Here is a 21718-nt window from a genome sequence, read left to right on the forward strand (position 1 = left end):
TTTGCAGTATATATTCTGCCACATTTGGCTTCTTTCCCACAAAGTTATGTTTGAGATTCATCCCTGTTGTTGCATGTGGTCATAATTCTTTTTCATTGCGTTGTGATATTCTGTTGTATGAGTAAACCACAATTCATTTGTCTCTTCCACTGTTTACAGACAGTGGAGTTTTCTCAGGGTTTGGCAATTAAAAACAATGCTTTTATGACTACTACTGGCTGTATCCCTTGGTGCACATGTGCACTCATGTCTAGTGAGGATATACCTAGGAGTTGAATTGCAGAATCATAGGATATTCAACTTTAAGACATAATACCAGCCCTGACTGGTTTGGCTCAGCGGATAGAGCGTCGGCCTGCGGACTGAAGGGTCTCGGGTTCGATTCCAGTCAAGGGCATGTACCTGGGTTGTGAGCACATCCCCAGCAGGATGCGTGCAGGAGGCAGCTGATAGATGTTTCTCTCTCATCGATGTTTCTAACTCTCTATCCCTCTCTCTTCCTCTCTGTAAAAAATCAATAAAATATATTTTTTAAAAAAAGAGAGATAATACCATGTTGTTCTTAAAGTATTTATACCAGTTTACACTCCCAGTAGCAGTGTAACCTTCCTGTTGTTTTGCATCCTCACCAACTCTTGGTATTACCAGCCTTTAATTTTAGTGATTCTGGAGGTTATAGAGTAGTATTTCATTGTTGTCACCCCTTGAACATGTAGCAGATATCTGAAACAATTTTGAGAATTATAGCTTGTCTGTTTAGTTCTAGATTAGAATCGAGGAAGTCCCTTTGAAAGGCTGAAATACAGTTGTTTTTCTGCGTTCTGTTATATTTGTGTTTGTGGTGCTTTTCTTCCCAGGAATACACCCTTGAATGTACGTCAGTAAGGTTGACTAGTCAATTCTTGTGACATGGAAGTTTTGTGGCAATAGAAGTTGTTAGGGAGTAAGAAAATTCTGCTCTGACCAGAGTTCCTCTGCCATCTCTTCCAGGGCTGCGGATAAAGGAAACCAAGGAGGTTTATGAAGGTGAAGTCACAGAGCTAACTCCGTGTGAGACAGAGAACCCCATGGGAGGGTATGGCAAAACCATTAGTCATGTAATCATAGGACTCAAAACAGCCAAAGGAACCAAACAGCTGAAAGTGAGTACATGTTTGTGGACTCTTTTTCTCTTGCCTTAGAATCTCTCAGCACTGTGTGGCCTTGGGCAAGTGGTATAACCTGTGTTCCAGTTCCCTTGTCTGTGCGCTGTGGTGATGATTATCACAGGGCCATCTGAAGATGTTATGTATATAGAGCAGTAACAAGTATAGGGCCAGTACACAGGGGACTTAATAAAGATAGCTTTTTCTTATTTACTCTAAGGAAATTGTATATGTTGAAACATGAGCTGCGTGGCTGGTCGAGTATACCTTCTGCCACCTATTTATGTTATGACCATTTGTCAGAGCCCTGGGCTACTCTCTGTACCTGGGCATTACTTTTTCAGTTACCATGCTCATGCTTATAAAAAGCAATGGCACTAAGTAATTTGGTAAGAGTTGGAGAATGGATAATGAGTTGCCTTCAAGAGACCAAATACTGCAGGTATATGTCAGGACCTAGAAGCCTGGGGTACTTCAGTGGTTGGTTCTGCTTAGGCCAGGGCTTCGTAGAGAAGCCGTAGTGCTGGCACTGTGGGAGGCCCTAGAAGGCCCTCAGACCCCTAGCCTATAAACCTTGAGGATGCTGGCAACAGGGGTGCCTGGTGGGAAGAGCATGGATTTTGGAGTTAGTCTGAAAGGGAATTTTGGCTCTGCTGCTGATAATGGTGTGATCTTTGGGAAGTGACTTTATCTGTTAAATGGGAATAAAAAATTGCCTATCTCACGGAGTTCTTTTAAGGATAAAAGTTATAGCTTTGGATGTGGCACCTAGTTACCTAAGAAGTGGTAGCTTTTGATGTTATTGTCAGAGCTTTCAGTTAGAGAAATGGAGCAATTTAGATTGTAGGCTTTGCTTTATTATTATTATTATCATTATTATCATTATTATTATTGTTATTATTATTATTATTATTTTGTTGTTGTTAATCCTCACCTGAGGATATTTTTTCCATTGATTTTTAGAGAGAGTGAAAGGAGGGAGGGGGGAGAGGAGAGAGAAACATCGATGTGAGAAAGACACATTGATTGGTTGCCTCCCGCATGCACCCCAACCAGGGCCAGAGATTGAACCTGCAATCTAGGTATGTGCCCTTGACTGGGAATCAAACCCTCAGCTCTTTGGTGCGTGGGCCAGTGCTCTAACCCAGCCGTGGGCAAACTACGGCCCGTTTGAAATAAATAAAACTATTGGAAAAAAAGACCGTACCCTTTTATGTAATGATGTTTACTTTGAATTTATATTAGTTCACACAAACACTCCATCCATGCTTTTGTTCCGGCCCTCCGGTCCAGTTTAAGAACCCATTGTGGCCCTCGAGTCAAAAAATTTGCCCACCCCTGCTCTAACCACTAAGCAGTGCTGGCCAGAGTGGCTTGCTTTATTATTAATAATAATATAACATTAACATCATAGCTCTTATTTATTGTATGTACCGGGCCCTATGCTACATGCTCCAACAAATACTTATTAATATTTATGATGTGTCTATTTGTTTGTATAATTTCCCACCGATAAAGGAACTGAGTCTCATAAAGAGATTAAGCGGTTATCTTAGGATCATACAGCTAGTTAAGTGGTAGAGTACCCTCCAACCTACTATGTGACCTTTTGAAATCAGTTGAGCTCTCTGGGCCTTCATTTTCCCATCTGCAGATTGACCTACTGCAGTAGATTGATCACAATTTGCAGTATAATTTCTCCATCTTTCTTCCCGTCTGTGATTTCATGGTTCTCTGATTCAGTGAGGTGGTTTCTTGGTCACTGCTTTATGGAGATCATAAAAATGTCTCTTCTTCAAAGGGCCATTTTTCTTTTTCATAACAGGGTTTCCATCTTAGGGGCATGCCTCTGCAAATAATCTCTTTTAAACCTGCCCCTCGTCTCTCCCATTCTGTATTAATTAGATTTCTTAGTAGGACCTGCCACCTTGCAATAATTACATCTTCAGTCAACTCATTTGGGAAATTAACCAATATAAAAATGCTTAAGGCAAAAAAGTAGTGTGTGCTCTTCAATGTATGATAGATAAAATAAGGCATGCAACTTAGATTTCAGCTATCCATAAGGCTGCTTTGCAGTTTCCTTAAGAAAATGACATAGAGGAGAGGTGAAATTTTTTTTCTAAAATGAGTACTTCCAGCTACTTTGAGTGTAAGGTATTTGGATAGATGGAGCTTAAATACTCATGGATATTTAAGTGTGAAGGAGAATACCATACTTGCAATCAGTATCGAGTGCCTCCCTTATCCCAAGCCCAGTGTCAGAGGCCGACCAACCACTGTCCTTCCTGCCCATAGCAGTGCTCCAGGAGGCCATCAGGCCCAACCCAGCCAGAGAGACAGAGCTTTGTTTTTGTGGTTACCATTTGCAGGAGCTTTATTGAGATATGGTTTCAAATAAACTCACCCATTTTAAGTGTACAACTCAAGGAATTTAGATCTATTTACAGAGTTGTACAACCATTACAACCAACCAGTTTTAGACCATTTTCATCACCCCAAGAAACCTCATGCCTAGTTACAGTAGCTTCCCATTCTCTCCCACAGCCCCTGGCAACTACCAATCTACGTTCTGTTTCTATATACTATTTGCCTTTTCTGAACATTTCGTACTAATGGAATTGTACAATATGTGTTCTTTTGTGTCTGGGTTCTTTTGAATCCTGGGTTTTTACTCTTTAATATTGTTTGAGACAAAGCCCAAGTGTTTTTCACATTATAAAATGAAGTTTAATTGAGAGAAACTTATTTCTAAATGCTAACTCCTTGCAAAAGTTGCTGTCCTAGAGTATTGATCATCAGGGGTAGCCTGAATCTGGACGATCTGGAGAAAAGCAGCAGTTCCCCAGATATGCTACTTTCCTGGAGATATAAACAGGCAGGCAAGCAGGGAGCAAAAACTGGGATTTCAATCAAAAGGCTTGAGAAAGATCCTGGTTTATGTTTCCCTTTGAATTTTAAACATCTGTGATCACATCTGGGTGCTGTTATATAGATGAAGAAACTGATAGCCTTGTCCAAAGTCATAGGCTCACAAAATGCTACTTACAGAAAGGAAACTTTAGTTGCAGAAGGTTCTATCAGTACCCAAGGTGAGGAATGTGAAGGATTGAACCTGCGACAGCAATCTTTAAAGGAGTTCCTGCTCCCAGGAATAGTGTAGGCCACCTAAAAGTAGTCAGAGCCATATTTGCCAGTTTGCAGCTTTAGGAGTAAAGGGGAAAGGAGACTAGGTTTCCCCTTATGTCCCTCTCTGCCTGGAACACAGGTGCACTCACTCTTGCTTTCTCTCTATGACACTCAAACCCTCAGAGCCAGCCTCACACATTCTAATACACACACATGTGCACACATACACATACACACAAATACACTTTCTCCATACAGTCATTAGCTATCTCAAATCCCTTATGGAAAGATATCTTACAGTTTGTCAGAAATAAATACAATATGTATTACAGTTCTCTGATTCACATATTTTTTTTAAATTTTAAGCTGGACCCCAGCATTTTTGAAAGTTTGCAGAAAGAGCGAGTAGAAGCTGGAGATGTGATTTACATTGAAGCCAACAGTGGAGCCGTGAAGGTATTGCATGATTTGTCTGCCATGAGGAGGCCTGGGTGACCAGGAAGTTGCTTTTTTGGGGATGGGGATGGAGTGTCTGGTGCGATGCTGACGGAAGGTCAGCAGTTGCCCCTTGGTGTTTAATAAAGTTTGCTTTCCCTTTATCTTCATTCTAAAAAGTCTGTTAGAAAAATACTAAAACCTGTTTAGAGGGGGCATACAGGATGAGAAAGCAAAACAACTGTAGTCATTTTTAAATTGAAATGTGCAGTGTATTTAATCTTCCTTTTATCTCTTTGGTATTTTCTTCTCAAGATATATGTGTGTGGAAAGGAATGCTGCATTAGTTGGCATTCCTTTTATATCTGATTTTCAGTGTCCTGTACAGTGTTCCTCACTGTTTAATGGATGCGCATAATACTTTATATCATACAATAAATCACCCACCTACAAAAGAGTCTGAACAACTCCCTCCGGCTCCAGTTAATCTATTGGATTTGCCCTTTATCAGGAATTGCATACAGTTAAAAGAGAGGAGGAAAAATATTCTTGGAGAAAGTATCAGGTGTTTTTCAACTGGGTTTTTGGAGCCCAGCGATGAGCAGATAGCTTCCTTCTCTTGGCAGCAGAAGAGTGGGGGATGCTTGGAGTTGGTCGAGTATGAGTTAGTCGAGTATGCTGTCAGGCCCACACTTGGGAACTGAGACTTTATCTCACTTAGCAGTGTGCCATTTGGGGACTTGGCAGTGAAAACTCACTCAGGTTTCTCTCCCTTTGCAGAGGCAGGGCAGGTGTGATACCTATGCCACAGAATTCGACCTTGAAGCTGAAGAGTATGTCCCCTTGCCAAAGGGGGATGTGCACAAGAAGAAAGAAATCATCCAGGATGTGACCTTGCATGACTTGGACGTGGCTAACGCCCGGCCCCAGGTAACTGCCTGTACCCGGGCATGAACTGGCACACAAGCCCTTTTGCATGTGCACAGAAGCTCTGGGAGTGAATTGTCAGTCTTGCTGCTGCCCTTTCTTAGGGAAACAAGTCCTTTTGTGTCAGTAATGTTTAGCAGTGAACAGTGACATGAGCTAAGAGGGACTCCTTTGTTCCAATTCAAATGCTCTAGTCACAGATGATTTCACATGCATTGTTCCTTATCCCAGCCAGGCCTCTGGCCCTGACTATACAGCTTCTGTGGCTTCTCTCCAGCAGCGGCTCACACCTGGGATTTTCTGGGTGTTAATGGTGGGGGAACAGGAGTGTTCTTGAAGCCCTTTGCAGGAGTGTAGAAAGCCTGACAAGGCTGTGTCTTTCCTCCTGCTTAGCAAAATCCACAGTTTTATAGCTTTGAATGGGACCTGAATGTGCTGCTCATGCTGAGTAGAAGATGGATACTTTGTGGGAAAATACAGTATGACTTTATGACAGCTCTGGGAAATGTGCAATTTTAAAATCCCAACTCTTTCCTGCTGGTAGTCTTTCAGTTTGCTTTCTTCTTCATCCCAAGAGAGGCCACCTCTTCCCTAGCAGGGGGTAGACTTTTGAAATTGAAATTGGATCCTTGGGTGTTTTGTCCCTTGGAGCCTTGGCCAAGAGATTGCTGAAGAATCATATTGTGGACCAACAGGTTCGCTCTGCTTGCGGAATGGCTGTCCCCAAACTGACCTCCTAGGAGCTTTTGACTTGGAGAGAGTGCAGGGCTGAGAATTGCAAGTCAGGGTTTGTGTTGCTGTGATGCTAATGAGCTTGGCTAATTAGTCACTTTGGGTCTCCAGGTTTTCTGTGACTTAGGACTCTGATTTTGAGTTTCTTCCTCTGTGAAAAGGGTATAATAATAGTTCCTGCCTGCAGGGCTGTTTTGAGGATCAAATGTTGTAAATCCTCAGGAAACATTTGCTACTGTTTTGTGTGTTTTTTTGTTTTTGTTTTTTAAATATATTTCTTTATTGATTTCAGAGAGGAAGGGAGAAGGAGAGAGAGATAGAAACATCAATGATGAGAGAGAATCATTGATCGGCTGCCTCCTGCACAGCCCCTACTGGGGATCGAGCCCGCAACCCAGGCATGTGCCCTTGGCTGGAATCGAACCTGGGACCCTTCAGTCCACAGGCTGACGCTCTATCCACTGAGCCAAGCCGGTTAGGGCCATTTGCTACCTTTTACTAGTGAACATTTAGTGAGTGCCTCTGTGTACCAGGATCTGGTAACCAACTGGTTTTCATGAATTGCTGGGTAAATGACAAAACAGCAGCTTCTTGCTGACTGCACCCCAAGGAGCTAGTGGGGAGGGTTAAGGCAAGGGGTGAGCCTATTAGGAGCCAGCGATTATGCAGGGATGGGCTCATGGACTCTGAGCAGCTCCAGGTTAGGACTAGGTTAATGTGACTGTGTCGCTGAGTTTAATGAAAGGAAATACAGGAACATAATTAAGTACACCTTATACCTACTTGAACAGTGTCCCCAAGGGAGCTAGAGCACCAGGAAAGGGTCAGACAACCCCCAGAGGACCTTTGACCTGAACTTTAATGGATAACTGGAAGCTTCCCAGGAAAGAGAATGTGGTTCCTGGCAGATAGACTAGAACACACAAAAGCATCTGTATCATAAAAGCCTTGTGGTCGTCATGCTGTAACACCGTCCTAACCAAATGAGCAGTAGCTGTCGTAGCGGGCAGGGCAAGCTACTAGCTGTGGAGAGCTATGAGCAGCGGAGGGCAGGGCAGTGAGCTATGAGCTGCAATGGGCAGGGCGGCCAGCTGAGGCAAGCGGAAGCAAGCTACTCTCACACGTGCGCGCTGGGCCTCTAGTTGAGTCATAAAAGAACTTGGGTGTTCGGGGAACGGTTAGAAGTCCTATGTGGCTAATCAAGGAGTATGGGATTGGAAAATGATATGACCGGAGATGGAGGTTGGGCCAGGCCCCACAGAGCTTGTACTTCCCATGAAGGGATTTAATTTTATTGTTACAGGTCAGGGGGAAACCTCTTAAGAATTCCTGTTTTAGAAGCTTCTTAAGCTTTCCACTGGAGCTGTTCAGGATCTGTACACCTCAGGACACCATCAAGTTGACATTGGGAATGGGTGGGATGAGGGATTGGGGATGGGTGAGGCTTTCGCAGCTGCCTTAGGAAGCAGGACTGACTCTGTTAAGTCTTCTCTTACACAGGGGGGACAAGACATCCTGTCTATGATGGGCCAGTTAATGAAGCCAAAGAAGACAGAAATCACAGGTAAGAGCAACAGCAAGGCCTGTGAGCCAGAAGCAGAGCTGGAGGGCCCTGGATTCTGATATCCTTCTTGTGTGAGGCTCTGTGAGTGACTCTTCCCAAAACTGAGGAAGAGCCTGACTCCATGCTAATAGTCTGTGACTGGTTTAGACAGCCAAAAGCATACCGTGTGCCCTCTGGCCCTGCTTGCTAGCACACCCTCTTAACTGCATTCAGTATCCTTACATTCATCTTTGGAGATGGAAACTGTCACAGATTCTGGTCCGTTGAGGTTCCAGAAATGTGGATTGTGTCACCCCAGCTCTGTAGGATAGCTCCGACCAGAGCACACCTGAGCACAGCAAGCTCTGCTGTCTGGGTGCCAGGGGTCCCTGTTCCACCTGCTCAGCCTCCTGAGCACTTCCCAGAGCTTGGTAGGAATGTTGCTGGTCCCTTGTGGGCTTTTAGTTTCCCTTGCTTCTCTTCTCAACGGGTACTTCTCTTCACTTATTTTACCCCCTAGAGCAGGGGTCCTCAAACTTTTTAAACAGGGGGCCAGTTCACTGTCCCTCAGACCATTGGAGGGCCGGACTATAGTTTAAAAAAAAAAACTATGAAAAAATTCCTATGCACACTGCACATATCTTATTTTGAAGTAAAAAAACAAAACGAGAACAAATACAATATTTGTATTTGCATGTGGCCCGCGGGCCGCAGTTTGAGGACCCCTGCCCTATAGCTTTGTCACTGTAAAGTGTTAAACATTAAAGCATCTTATTTTCTTTAACATTTTAGCCAGTGGAGTGATCTGAGGCCTTTCTGTTAGAGCTACCAAGAGCAGTTTCTGTATTTTAACATGATTTTGACCATGCCTGCGTCATGGCTTTGGTGGGAGATGCTGTATCAAATCTTCATGCTCTGTTTATGAGTACCTCTCTCCAGATGATAGCACAGGATCTGGTTTGGAAAATGGGAACTGTGACTTTAGATGGTTCTTTAACTTTTGAGAGACTCATCCATCTTAGAACTTTGAGATTGGACCTTTTCTCAGAACCTTTCATTCCTCTCAGGTTTCCTTCCAGAGAGGATTCTACACATGCTTTCTATTCATTTCTTTGTCCAGCCACTTGAATGAAAGTTAATTAACCTAAGCTTTGTCATACAGGGCCAAAAGAAAGGGTCATTTACCAGTGCAGAACAGGATAATTTGCATATGGAAACTCATATCATCCAGGGCTCCCAAACTCCAGGATCTATGGGATCAGGCAGGGAGCTAAGTTTGGGTGGGTGTGAGTAATAATATCTAGTGGGGAGAGTGACTTAAAGCACATCTGTAGGGGAAGCTGTCTATTCTGTGACTTCTGGTGTGATTATTCCTACTTTCAGATGATAAAACCAAAGCCTGGAATAGGGACATAACTTGCCTGGGGTCACATAGCGAACAGCAAAACCAGGAGCCAAACTTGGGTTTGGGCTGAATTCAGGTGTGGGGAGAAGAGAAAAGGTGACAGTTTTCCCCACCTGGTACTGACCTTGCATGTCTACCCTTGCTGTCTCCTAGACAAACTTCGGGGGGAGATTAACAAGGTGGTGAACAAGTACATTGATCAAGGCATTGCCGAGCTGGTTCCAGGTGTGCTCTTTGTTGATGAGGTCCACATGCTGGACATTGAGTGCTTCACCTACCTGCACCGGGCCCTGGAGTCTTCTATCGCCCCCATCGTCATCTTTGCATCTAACCGAGGCAACTGTGTGATCAGGTAGGGGGCTGTCTGCCAGCCATGAGCGTTTTCCACCTTCCATCTGGGTTAACTTGTTCCTCTGGGATCACTTTCAACATTATTACATCATGAGTTGGGCTGGGGATGAGGGAGCTCATGTTCATTTTGAGAGAAACATGCCAAAGTGGCTTGCCTTCAAAGGTAGTTCATGTGTCAGCCTCAATCTGTCATGGTCACCAAAGCCAACAGTCACCCTGTTACTGAATATGAGGGCCTCCTATGGGATGTCTGGGGTTAGTGTGGTATGATTTGGTCATTCGGTTAGAGTAGGCAAACATAAGATCAGACAGGGTGGTCTTGGATGATATTATATATGTTAACTTCTATCCTTATACTAGCTCTGGGAGTAAGTATTCTTGGCTTCATTTTTCAGATGAGAAAACAGAATGGCAGCTTAACTTGCTCGTGGTCATAAAGATAGATTGAGAACCCAGGTCTTCTCATAGTGAAACCAGTAACAAAACCAGAATTTTCTCTCTACTCCAGAACTTTTTGGAGCCACACTGGTGCCTTTCCTTACCCCTATTCCCATAGTTCTGCCTTTGAAAAGGGGAGGTCTTAACACCTGGAAGGCAAATGCTCATATGATGCTTACCCTGCCAAGATGGGCCAAGAGCTGGAACAGGGACTTGTTTGATAAACTGAGTATCTGTAGGCCTGTGAGCCCCAGAGGACACACTTCTTCCCAGCTCGTAAGCCTAAATGTCAGTATCCCATACTTGGTACTTTTTTTGCTGTTTTGGTTTTCTGTCCTCCTGTTTTAAAGTTGAGGCCTGCTAGTGGCATGAAGGGGATGGTGAGGAGCCCCTTTTTAAGTCCAGCAGAGTAGTGAGAGCAACAGAACCTTGGAGGCTGTGTGCTCCTGGCAGCAAGGGTGCTAGGAATCCTGAAAGAGACCTGAAGGCCCATGAGTATTAGCGCAGAGCTGGAGCCGCACTATGTTAGGAATCCAGATTGCTGATTCACCTGGACTTGGCTCCTGAGTGGCAGTGGGTCATGTGCATTTTAGCTGGCGCTTGATCGAGCAGCTTTGTCTCCTCCATTGAAGTTGTCCAGAAGCTGTGATGTTGGCAATGGGTTAGGACCCCCTTAGATTCCCCCTCAGTTGACTAAGAATTAGAACGTATGTTTATGATTCAAGTATATATAGTAACTAGTGGCCTGGTGCACAAAATTCATGCACCGGCGGGGGGGGAATGGGGGGGCACGGTTCCCTCAGCCCAGCCTGCACCCTCTCCAATCGGGGACCTCTTGGGGGATGTCTGACTGCCGGTTTAGGCCCCCTGTGGGATCGGGCCTAACCTGGCAGTCGGACATCCCTCTCACAATCTGGAACCACTGGCTCCTAACCGCTCACCTGCCTGCCTGCCTGCCTGCCTGATAGCCCCTAACTGCCTCTGCCTGCCTGCCTGATTACCCCTAACCCCTCTGCCTGCCTGCCTGATTGCCCCTAACTGCTCTCCCCTGCCTGTTTGATCGCTCCTAGCTGCCTCTGCCTGCCTGATCACCCCCAACTGCCCTCCCCTGCTGGCCTGATTGCCCCTAACTGCCTCTGCCTCAACCCCCACCACCATGGCTTTGTCCAGAAGGAAGTTGGACATCTAGAAGATGGCTGGTTGACCCAGTCTAATTAGCATATTACCCTTTTATTAGTATAGATATCTTGTAGTCACTTTGAATCCCTGAAATATGCTGTCTTGACAGCATCATTGCCTCAGGTTTTTTCTGCCATCTTGGAGAGAAGGTAGCTTGTACAGGTCCAGGACAGCTGTTGGTGAGAGGAGCCTGGCTACCTAGGCAGCTTCTGGAAACCAGATATGTGGTCTGGTGTCCATTGAGCCTGGTGTCCCTGCCACACAGACCCTGCAGATTTGCTGTACTTGCCTTGCTTTGGTCAGGCCTGGCTATAGTGAGACAGCTGGTGAAAGGGCTCAGCCTGGACAGATGGCACCCCCTGCAGAGCTCTGCTAACAGGCTTCATTCCCTCACAGTGGATAACCCAGCCCAGTAGAGCCTGGTAGCTTCTGGCAGGAGCAAGATCTCTTGGACTTACAGTACCTTCTCTCAGTCCTGTCCCATCCAGGAAAAAGGTGCATAGGAAGGTAGCTTTGATCTCAGAACTTCCCAGTAGGGACAGAGCTCTGGTCAGTCTGCAACCTGGGAGACATGGCCCAGCCTTGTCCTAACTGATTTGATCAAGGGCTCCTTGAGGCTATGGCTGCTCACTGCTGTCAGACTGCAATCATCCAAGTGGAGGGAAAATGTTCAGAGTGTGGGTCTTGTGCAGGCCCACTGAGGTAACCAAAATTGGGGTGTGTGCTCTACAAGAGGATTTTGATGCCAATCACTAGTGGGAAATTTGTTTAGTGGTGATGATAATGTCAAAATATCAATAATAAAAATATCCAACATGTATGAGGAGCTCTTTCTGTGTACCAGGCACACTGCTGCTCTCACCTCCGCTTAGTGAGGAAGGGACTGTTGTTCTCGTTCAGATGAGGACACCGAGGTTGCACCAGGAGGGGCACTTGGCTAGGGTCACACAGCTCAGAAGCACAGCTGGGAATTGATCGGAGCATTGTACTTCAGAGCCATGCTCTGAAATGTGAGATGTGAAATGATGAAATTTCTGGAATATATGTATAGTTTTGGCCTCATCTGACTTGCCGCCCATCAGACTCTACCCCTGGAGGTAGAGTTTGAGCTTCCTTGCCTTCAGACCCATATCTGACCTTTAGAGCCTGAAAGGAAAGGGAGAGGAAAGGAAACTCACAGTAATTGAGGGCTTCCTCTGTGCCAGAAACTGTCCAAAGTACTCCACACGGGCCTTCTCTTGTAATCTCAAGGCACCCTGACCACCCTACCTCCAGATTCACACGGGAGGTGAACTGTGAGGGCCATCTGACTCCAAAGTCCATGCCATTCCTGCTTCCCTGCACTGCTTTCCATAGTTGCCCGGTCAGTGAGTGAGGAGGGTTGAGTTTTGATGTTGTTTGGTCGTGTGGGGAGTGTCCGTACCTGATGGAGAGGTGTGGCTGTGAAAGTGCAGACAACCCCTAAATCCTCTGGGTCACCTCTCCTTGTACATAGGGGGAGTCATTCCTGGAGGAGCACATGGCCCTAGGCTTTTTCCATGGGCGCCTCCCTCTCCCATGGGAAGAGATAACATTCACAGACACAGTGGGAGATGAAGCTGCACTGGCTCCACTCCTTTTACCTTGAGAAGTCTTTTCCCTTTCAGGCTGCAGGATCCTCAGGTGTAAAGGAGCTTGGCCTGATCCCAGCTCTAACACTTGGGAGGCCTTCTTTTCCTGTGGAGAATAGCTCCCTGGGATCAAGTAGTCTTTGTGGGAGTTTTTCTTCACAAGTCACTGTTGCATTAAAGCATGGAGACTTAAGAAACAATCAGGTCGAAATTCAGTGTACCCCTGTGGCAGAACACCCCAAGTGGCACTTTTGTTAAAAACCAGCTTTGTCCTGGCCTTGAGGCTCGGTTGGAGTATTGTCCTGATGCATCAAGTAAATAAGTGGAACAATAAATTGATCTCTCTCTCTCTCTCTCTCTCTCTCTCTCTCTCTCTCAACAATAAATAAAAATAGAACAGCTTTATGGAGATGTAATTCACACATAATACAATTCACCCAGTTAAAGTGTAAAATTCAGGGTTTTTTTTTAACATATTCACAAAGTTGTGTAATCATCACCATAGTCTATTTTAGAATGTTTTCATCACCCACAAAATAAATGCTATACCTATCAACAGCTACCCTGCCACTTCCACCCATACTCTTCCCTCCCACACACACCTATTTTTTCCATAGCTCCTTGCAACCATTAACCTACTTTCTGTCTCTATGCATTTAATGCCTTTTCTGGACATCTATATATATAAAAGCCCAAGTGACCATTACGACCGGTCCCTATGACACACACTGCCACCCTCTTGCAGCAGGCCAACCTGCCACAGTCCCTCCCCCCGGCCAGCCAGCCCCGATCGGCCCTGATTGGTACTGGGCAAGATGGCCTCACTCCGCCCCGATCGCTGGCCAGACCAAGGGACTCCACCCATGCACTAATTCATGCACCAGGCCTCTAGTTTCATATAAATGGTACCATACAATCTTGTGTGTTTTTTATGTCTGGCTTTTTCCACTTAATGTAATGTTAAGGTTCACCCATGTTATGGCATACATCAGTACTTACTTGTTTTTAAGGCTGAATAAATAGTATTTTAAAATATGGAAAATTTAGTAGCGCATTTTTCTATTCATCATTTGATGGGCTTTGGGATACATACCTGGGAGTGGAATTGCTGCATCAAATAGTATCTCTACTTAACCTTGCAAGGAATTGCCAGACTGTTTCCACAATGACTTTGTCACTCTCACCAGCAGTGTGTGAGAGTTCCAATTTCTCCACATCCTCAACAATTGTTATTATTGTCTGTCTTTTTTATTCTAGCCATCTAGTGGGTATAAAGTGGTATCTCATTGTGGTATTGATTTGCATTTCCCTGATGGCTAGTGATGTTGAACATCTTTTCATGTGCCTATTGGCCATTTGTATATCTTTGTGGGAAAATTATCTGTTTATGATCCTTTGCCCATTTTTTTATGAAGGTTATATTTTTTTATTGTTTTTATTCTTTATGTATTCTGGATACTAGTCCCTTACCAAATATATTATTTGAAAATATTTTTCTCACATTCTGTCAGTTGTCTTTTTTGTTGTTGTTAAGCCTCACCTGAGGATAGTTTTTTCATCGATTTTTAGAGAGAGTGGAAGGGAAGAGGAGAGACAGAGAGAGAGAGAGAAACATTGATGTGAGAAAGACACATTGATTGATTGCCTCCCATATGAACCCCCACCATGGCCAGGGATGGAGCCTGCAGCTGAGGTATGTGCCCTTGACCAGAATTGAACCCGGGACCCTTCAGTCCGCAGGGCAATGCTCTATCCACTGAGCCAAAGTAGCTAGGGCTCAATGTCTTCTAGATTGTGTCTTTCTTTTGACACACAAGTTTTAAATTTTGATGTCTAATCTGTTTTTTCTTTTGTTGCCTGTGTTTTAGTCTCATGTCTAAGAAAACCATCCTATATCCTCCTATATAATAAAAGCCTAATATGCTAAGTGTCCGGTCGACTGGTCAGCCGTTCAACCAATCAAAGCGTAATATGCTAATTGCTCATTATTATGTGCACTGACCACCAAGGGGCAGACAGTCGACAATTCGCTATGATGTGCATTGGCCACCAGAGGGTAGATGCTCCAACTGGTACATTAGCTTGCTGCTGGGGTCTGGCTGATTGAGATTGAGCGAGATGGGCCAGACATGCCCTGGAGCCCTCCTGCAGTCCCTCCCTGGCTGGCCAACCTCCTGCGTCCCTCCCCAGCCGTGATCATTCACCACCTGGCCTGCGCCCTCTTGCAATCCGGGACCCCTTGGGGGATGTCGGAGAGCCAGTTTCAGCCCTATCCTGCAGGCCAGGCCTAGGAACCTCACTGGTGCATGAATTCGTGCACTGGGCCTCTGGTTCATACATAATCTAAGGTCACAAAGATTTATACTCTATGATTTCTTAAAAGTTTTCTAATGTAGCTTTGACATTTAAGTTTCTGATCACTTGGAGTTAATTTTTGTGTGTGGCATAAGGAATAGGTCTGTCCAACCTCATTCTTTTGCATGTGGATACCCAGTTGCCCCATGACCATTTATTGAAAAGACTGTTCTTACTTTATTGAATTGTCTTGGCAGCCTCATCAAAAAATCAAATGGCTTTCTTCTTAGGGCTCAGTGGACTTATGGGAGTTACCCTTCATGTTACCCAGAGAAGTATTCTTTACTGTGCTTCCTGTCACCATAGAAGCTTTAAGCTTTGTGTTATCTGTGTCCCTGCAGTTACAAGGTTATATAAACAACTATCAAGCAGTGATTCAGAGCCAGGGAAATTTTTTTATTTGTCTTGCCTGGAGGTGCTGCTGGCATCTAGTGGGTAGAGCAGTGATGGCGAACCTTTTGAGCTCGGCTTGTCAGCATTTTGAAAAACCCTAACTTAACTTTGGTGCCGTGTCACATATAGAAATTTTTTGATATTTGCAACCATAGTAAAACAAAGACTTATATTTTTGACATTTATTTTATATATTTAAATGCCATTTAACAAAGAAAAATCAACCAAAAAAATGAGTTCCACGCGTGTCATAGGTTCGCCATCACTGGGGTAGAGGCTAGGAGCACTGCTGAGCATCCTACAATGCACAAGATAGTCCTCTACAAAAAAATTATTTGGTCCAAAATGTCAAAATGTGACAGTTGAGGAACCCTTGCGTTATAATTTTTGCACCCATATAAGTGTGTCTATAGGATAATTTTTTAGATGCACAATTCCTTGTTCCTACAGATATACCATATTGGATTCCAAGGAGAATTCCGTCTGTGGCCTCACACCCATCTGGAAGAGGCACACCATTAACTTAGTTTGAATAGTTGTTGAATGGCATAATGATGAAATCAAGTATTAGGCTGAGGCCAGAGTCAGTAATGCACTTCCAGGTACAAGAATAAATCTGCACTTTCAGCCAAAATATAATTATTACTGCAGTTTGTTGTTAGCAATTTTATAATGTAATATGGCTATTATGGCTACCCTGTCAAACAATGATTGCTTCACACTGAGAGCTCCTCCTGGAGTTGCTGTGGACTGAAGGGTCCCAGGTTCAATTCCGGTCAAGGGCACATGCCCAGGTTGCAGGCTCAATCCCCCATAGAGGGTGTGCAGGAAGCAGCCGATCAACAATTTCCACCATTGATGTTTCTATCTCTCTCTCCCTCTTCCTTCCTCTCTGAAATCAATAAAAATATATTTTAAAAGCAATAATAATAATAATATTTGTATTTGCTATTCTATTTCCCCATTCATTTTGAAAGGTCTTAACTATAATAATAAAAGCGTAATATGCTAATTAGACCACACATCCTTCTGGACGACCTTCTGGATGAAGCCGGGGCTGCTAAGGAAGCCCGGGTCCCAGGTGCCAGAGGGAAGCCGGTGCTGGCAGCTGGGGGAAGGAAGGTCTACTCCTGCACAAATTCCGTACATCAGGCCTCTAGTTTTTTTATATTTAACAATTGTTCATTAATATGGCATTTTATTCTTTTTTGAATTGTTTTTATTGTAGTAAAATGTATATAACATGGAGTTTGCCATTTAGGTATACAACTCAGTGGTATTAATTATATTCAGTGTTTTACAACCATTACCACCATCCATCTCCAAAGCTTCTCCATCACCCCAGACAGAAACTCTGTACCCCTTAAGCAGTAATTCCCATTTCCCCCTTACCCCATCCCTAGTAACCTTTAGTCTACTGTATTTACGAATTGCCTTTTTTAGATATTTTCTATACATGAAATCATACAATATTTGCCCCTTTATAATTAGCTTCTTTCACTTAGCATAATGTTTTCGAGGTCCATGCTGTTGTAGAATATATCAAAACAGCATTTATTCTTGCAGTAATAAATATACATTATACTTTAACTGACCACATAGAATTTCAACAGATTTTTTTTTTACTGGTTTTATTTCTACAATGATTACTTATATTAGAAACCAAGTATTCTGATATTAACCATTAAATTCAAATGACCTATTCTTGTTCTTTTTTATATTGATAAGTTATGACCGTAGAATTTAATCTGGCACCAGATATGGTGCAGAGGTAGACCTGCTGTTGTGACTCTCAAAGATTGAGGCTTCCGGACACTGTGGCTGAAGCCTGGCCCCGTGGGCTGCCAGGTCTGCCCAACACGCTTCCTGCCAGGCAGGCAGCTGGTACCTGAAGGCCTGGTGGGTTTAATAGAGCTCCTCTCCTGGACTGTTCTTCCTATGGCTTGGTTAAGAATCCGAAGGAAAATAGGAAAAGGGCATGACTGGACAGTTCCCCAAAAGAAATAAAATAACTAGTGCATATAAGGGAAAGCATTCAAATGAATGCTTCTATTTTCTAAACCATTTGCTGTCAAAGCAGCAAAGTATTTAAAAAATTAGAATACCTCGTGTTGGCTATAATGCAAGGAGATCAGATCACTGGGTAGCTTTGTAAATTAGGACATTCAGTCATCCATTCAAATAGATATTCAGGATTGTATCAGGCACTACTAGAATTTCTGAGGAACTGTTCATGAGTGACTGTATAAAATTGTTTATCAAAGCATCATTAGTAAAAATAACAATTGGAACTACCTAAATGCCCAACATTTTTGGGTTTTATAAAATACCTGATGGATTAAAACTAAAGTGACATAGACAAAAGCAAAAAAAAAAAAATCTACATACTTAGTGTAGTTTATAAAAATCTATATATATGAAAATGTGCTGTTTGTTTTTTGGGTGGCCTTTTCTTCCTCTTTCCCAAATTTCCTATGGTATTGATATTTTCTCAAATAGAGAAGTTGCTTTTGATGATACCTGAATGTTAGTCTGTTACCCTGGCTCTGACTCTTAGGACGTAAGCTAGCTGTTTTGTCATGGTGAGCACCTCAACCATGTTTTCAATGTCCAGAGCCTGGTCTCAAAGAGCAGGGGGTGATGTGATCGTTCTGGCTCTTGCAGAGGTACTGAGGATATCACCTCTCCTCATGGCATCCCCCTCGACCTTCTGGACCGAGTGATGATCATCCGGACCATGCTGTACACGCCACAGGAAATGAAACAGGTGAGTCTGCCTTCCCACCTCCTCGCTCTCTTCCCTCATTTGCTCCCAGCATTCCCTGATGCCGTGCAGAAAGGCTCCATAGGATGGACCTCGCTCTCACCACCGTCTGCCACTTAGCTGCTGCCCTGGGCAAGTCACAATGCTCCAGAGCCTCAATTCCCCCATCAGAGGGACAGATGGGCCAACTAGACATTGCCTGAAGTGTCACAAAACCTTCGGAAAGGGATGATGAAAAATATTGACTTGATGATGGCCATTAGGGAGGCCACTGGCTCTAGGAAAGAGGCAATGAAATGACTTGGCAATAGCCTCTTGGACCCAGGCCAGGCCCTGTCCGAGGTCTCTTTGCTCAGTGGGCAAAGCTAGGCACTCTGTCCCATCAGAACCCACAGCAGGCCAGCTCCAGCAGAGCATAGAAGCTGGAGAGGGTAAGCACTTGAGTCTTAGCAGACCCTGGCTGCCATGAAGAGCTTGACTAGTGGTGGGTTTTTTGGGGGTGGTGCATAGTTTTGTTGCTTTGACTGTAGAGATGATGGTGAAGCAGGGTCACAGAGCTTAGAGGGGCACGTGGAATGGAGGTCATAAAACTAACCTTATAATGAGAGGCTTGAAGGAAATGTACATAAAAGCATCTAACTCAGTCCCTGACACAGAGTACATGCTCAAAATTCCACGTGAGCTGAATTTGGGTTAGATTTGCAGGTGGGGTGGGGGTGCTGGGATATATGAGATTGGGCTTTACCCCAAGGGGTACAGTTTTAGTTTTTCCCACAGGAATGGCCTCTTGCTTGATCTGGAGCTGGAATACCAACTGTGTGCTAAACAGTGCCTAGGCACTGCACACTTAGAATTCGAGTCTCCTTACTGGTACTTCAGCAGTCGTTACGGTCAAATCTCTTTTCCTTATGATGGCTGAGTCACGAAGTGGCAAGTCAAGGATGCAAGCCAGGCTGTGCCCCGCAGAGCCCAGGCCATCTCCTCATTGCCATAGGTTGCTGACCCACTGGGACAGTAAGGGCTGTACTATTTTCCCTACTCTGCCCCCCTGTGCTCCAGATGGTCTTGCTGCCCGCATGTAGGTCTGTCACTTTGAGGTCCACATATGGCCAAGGCTGGGACATAGAGAGGACCAGGGCAGCACTGACATCTTGATGGGCTCTGCCAGGGGTGGGCAAACTTTTTGACTTGAGGGCCACAATGGGTTCTTAAACTGGACCGGAGGGCCGGAACAAAAGCATGGATGGAGTGTTTGTGTGAACTAATATAAATTCAAAGTAAACATCATTACATAAAAGAGTACGGTCTTTTTTTTCAATAGTTTTATTCATTTCAAACGGGCCGGATTCGGCCCGCGGGCCGTAGTTTGCCCACTGCTGGCCTAGACCCTCTCTTCTCACCAGAGAACAGGCACTGTTTGTTGGACATTGTACTAAACCCATGGACATGATTAGCCAGCATGATTCCATTTGATCCCAGAACTATGAGGCAGGGAGAACTGTTATCCTTGTCATTCTTAAAGATGACACCAAGACTTAGGCTAATTTAATGCCCAAGTTCATAAAGCTTGTCACTGTTTAATAGGTGACAGGCCTGACTAACCAGAATCCAGGCTGTCTGATCCTGAGGCCCATGTGCCTAAGCACTATGCCACCAGCTTCCCATCTGCTAGAAACACCTCAGTTCAGGGTGGAGTCCCTCTGGCAGTTCATCGGTAGGGCCTTTCCTTTTGGAGCTCTGAGGGCCTCTCCTGTGCACTCCCTGGCTGCCCCTTTGCTTATGTATGGCCTATCCTGCTTGGCCCTGCCAGCATTTCTTGTTGACCAGTACCAAGGAGAGGCAGGGTTAGCATGGAGCAGAGGTCTCCCTCCATACCCAGCATTGACAGAATACCTGAAACAGTTGTAGTTCATGGCAGCAACTGTATAATTCCATGACTGGAGGCCATGTCACCAGATAATGGTCTTTTGCTCTTGGATGAATGCTAGGTTGAAGTCAAGGTATTCATGGAATAGAAGCAAAAGCAAAGGAGAAATTGGTCCCTTCCCCATCCTTTCCGTGGGACTGGAGCCTGCTGGGAGAGGCAGCCCTGCACACTCAGAGCACTTCTTGGCTGAGTTGACATGAGCAATTTGGTGCACCTCTATGAGCCTTGGCCTTCCTGGTTCACTGGGAGATCTGTTCCCTCCTTTCAAGATTGTCATGAAGACTAAGCAAGATAGCAGTAATAACTTGAAGAAGTAGGAAGGGCCGGCCATCCCTTCCTACTGCAGTAATTATTACTGTTACTACCAGCTTGCAGGTGCTTCACAGGCATCCACTGGGATCCGTACAACAGCTTTCAATAACCAGGTTTTGGGACTCGGGAACAATATGGCCCCGTGGTCACAGAGAATAAGCTGCAGAGCTAGGACCCACTCAGAGCCAGTTCACATTTGTTTCCTCCATTTGACCCTGGAGCACACAGTCTGATCTCCCCTGGAATGTTCTGCAACTGTGCCTCCAGAGCAGTAACTGCTGGCAGGCTCCCAGCCTGATTCCATCTTGGCGAAGCCAGGCTTCCTCTTGGCTTAGCAGAGGACCGACTAACTGCCATCATGGGCATTGCCTTGTTCTTGCAGGTTCAAGGGAGAACTTCGGCATCTTTATTGGATGGAGCCTGGGGCAGGTTTTTAAAAAACAGAGCAAATGTAACTTGTGTACTCTGCCATCAGTGCTGACACCCTCATAAACTATCCCAGCAGGTTATTAAATGATTAAAGATCTAATTTATGAACTGTCCATTTCCAAGTAGTCTGAAACAGGAGCTCTTGGGATAGCTCTGACCTGCTCTAGAGAGAGTAGTGTCCCTGACATTCCTGAAGCCCCACTTCCAAATCAGTGCAGTTCGCTAAAGGTGAAATCCCCAGGGCTGAAGCTTTCCCCTGGAGCAGGCTCCAGGATTAAATATTTGCATCGCCCTAAAGTTTCTGAAGGCTGCAGGGGACATTTTTCTTGACAGGACCTGGAGGTTCGTTGGTCCCCAGCTGGCAATAAGAAGCCCTTTTTTGTATTGGAGCACAAACCTGTCCCGATCTGACTGTGTGGTCAGAGAGGAGTCCTGTGGAGGGAGCAGGGATCTCCCTCCCTGCTCCAGTTCTGCCTGCCCTTTGTCCATCGAGGACCTTCCCTGCTCAGCTGCATTTAGCTTTGGACCCCAGGTGGTGGAACCCCTCATGCACAAGCTTAGATTCTTTTGATGGAGGTCATACCCTGGCTGAACAGGTAGGTTTAATGTGGCTGGTGCAGTGCGAAATATTTGAACAAGTTGCC

The 21718-nt window shown here is 44.8% G+C and overlaps 1 protein-coding gene across 1 annotated transcript in view; it reads left to right on the plus strand.

Annotated features, from left to right (window-relative positions):
- RUVBL1 (RuvB like AAA ATPase 1) overlaps positions 1 to 21718 on the plus strand; it is a 38401-nt gene that overhangs the window by 13818 nt on the left and 2865 nt on the right. The window contains exons 4-9 of the mRNA XM_036321728.1: positions 991 to 1142; positions 4641 to 4730; positions 5490 to 5639; positions 7869 to 7932; positions 9470 to 9668; positions 18307 to 18409. Of these exons, the coding sequence (XP_036177621.1) occupies positions 991 to 1142; positions 4641 to 4730; positions 5490 to 5639; positions 7869 to 7932; positions 9470 to 9668; positions 18307 to 18409 (758 nt within the window). The remainder of the gene's footprint in view (positions 1 to 990; positions 1143 to 4640; positions 4731 to 5489; positions 5640 to 7868; positions 7933 to 9469; positions 9669 to 18306; positions 18410 to 21718) is intronic.

The sequence above is a fragment of the Myotis myotis genome, unplaced genomic scaffold, assembly GCF_014108235.1.
Source record: "Myotis myotis isolate mMyoMyo1 unplaced genomic scaffold, mMyoMyo1.p scaffold_m19_p_9, whole genome shotgun sequence".
Taxonomy (NCBI): domain Eukaryota; kingdom Metazoa; phylum Chordata; class Mammalia; order Chiroptera; family Vespertilionidae; genus Myotis; species Myotis myotis.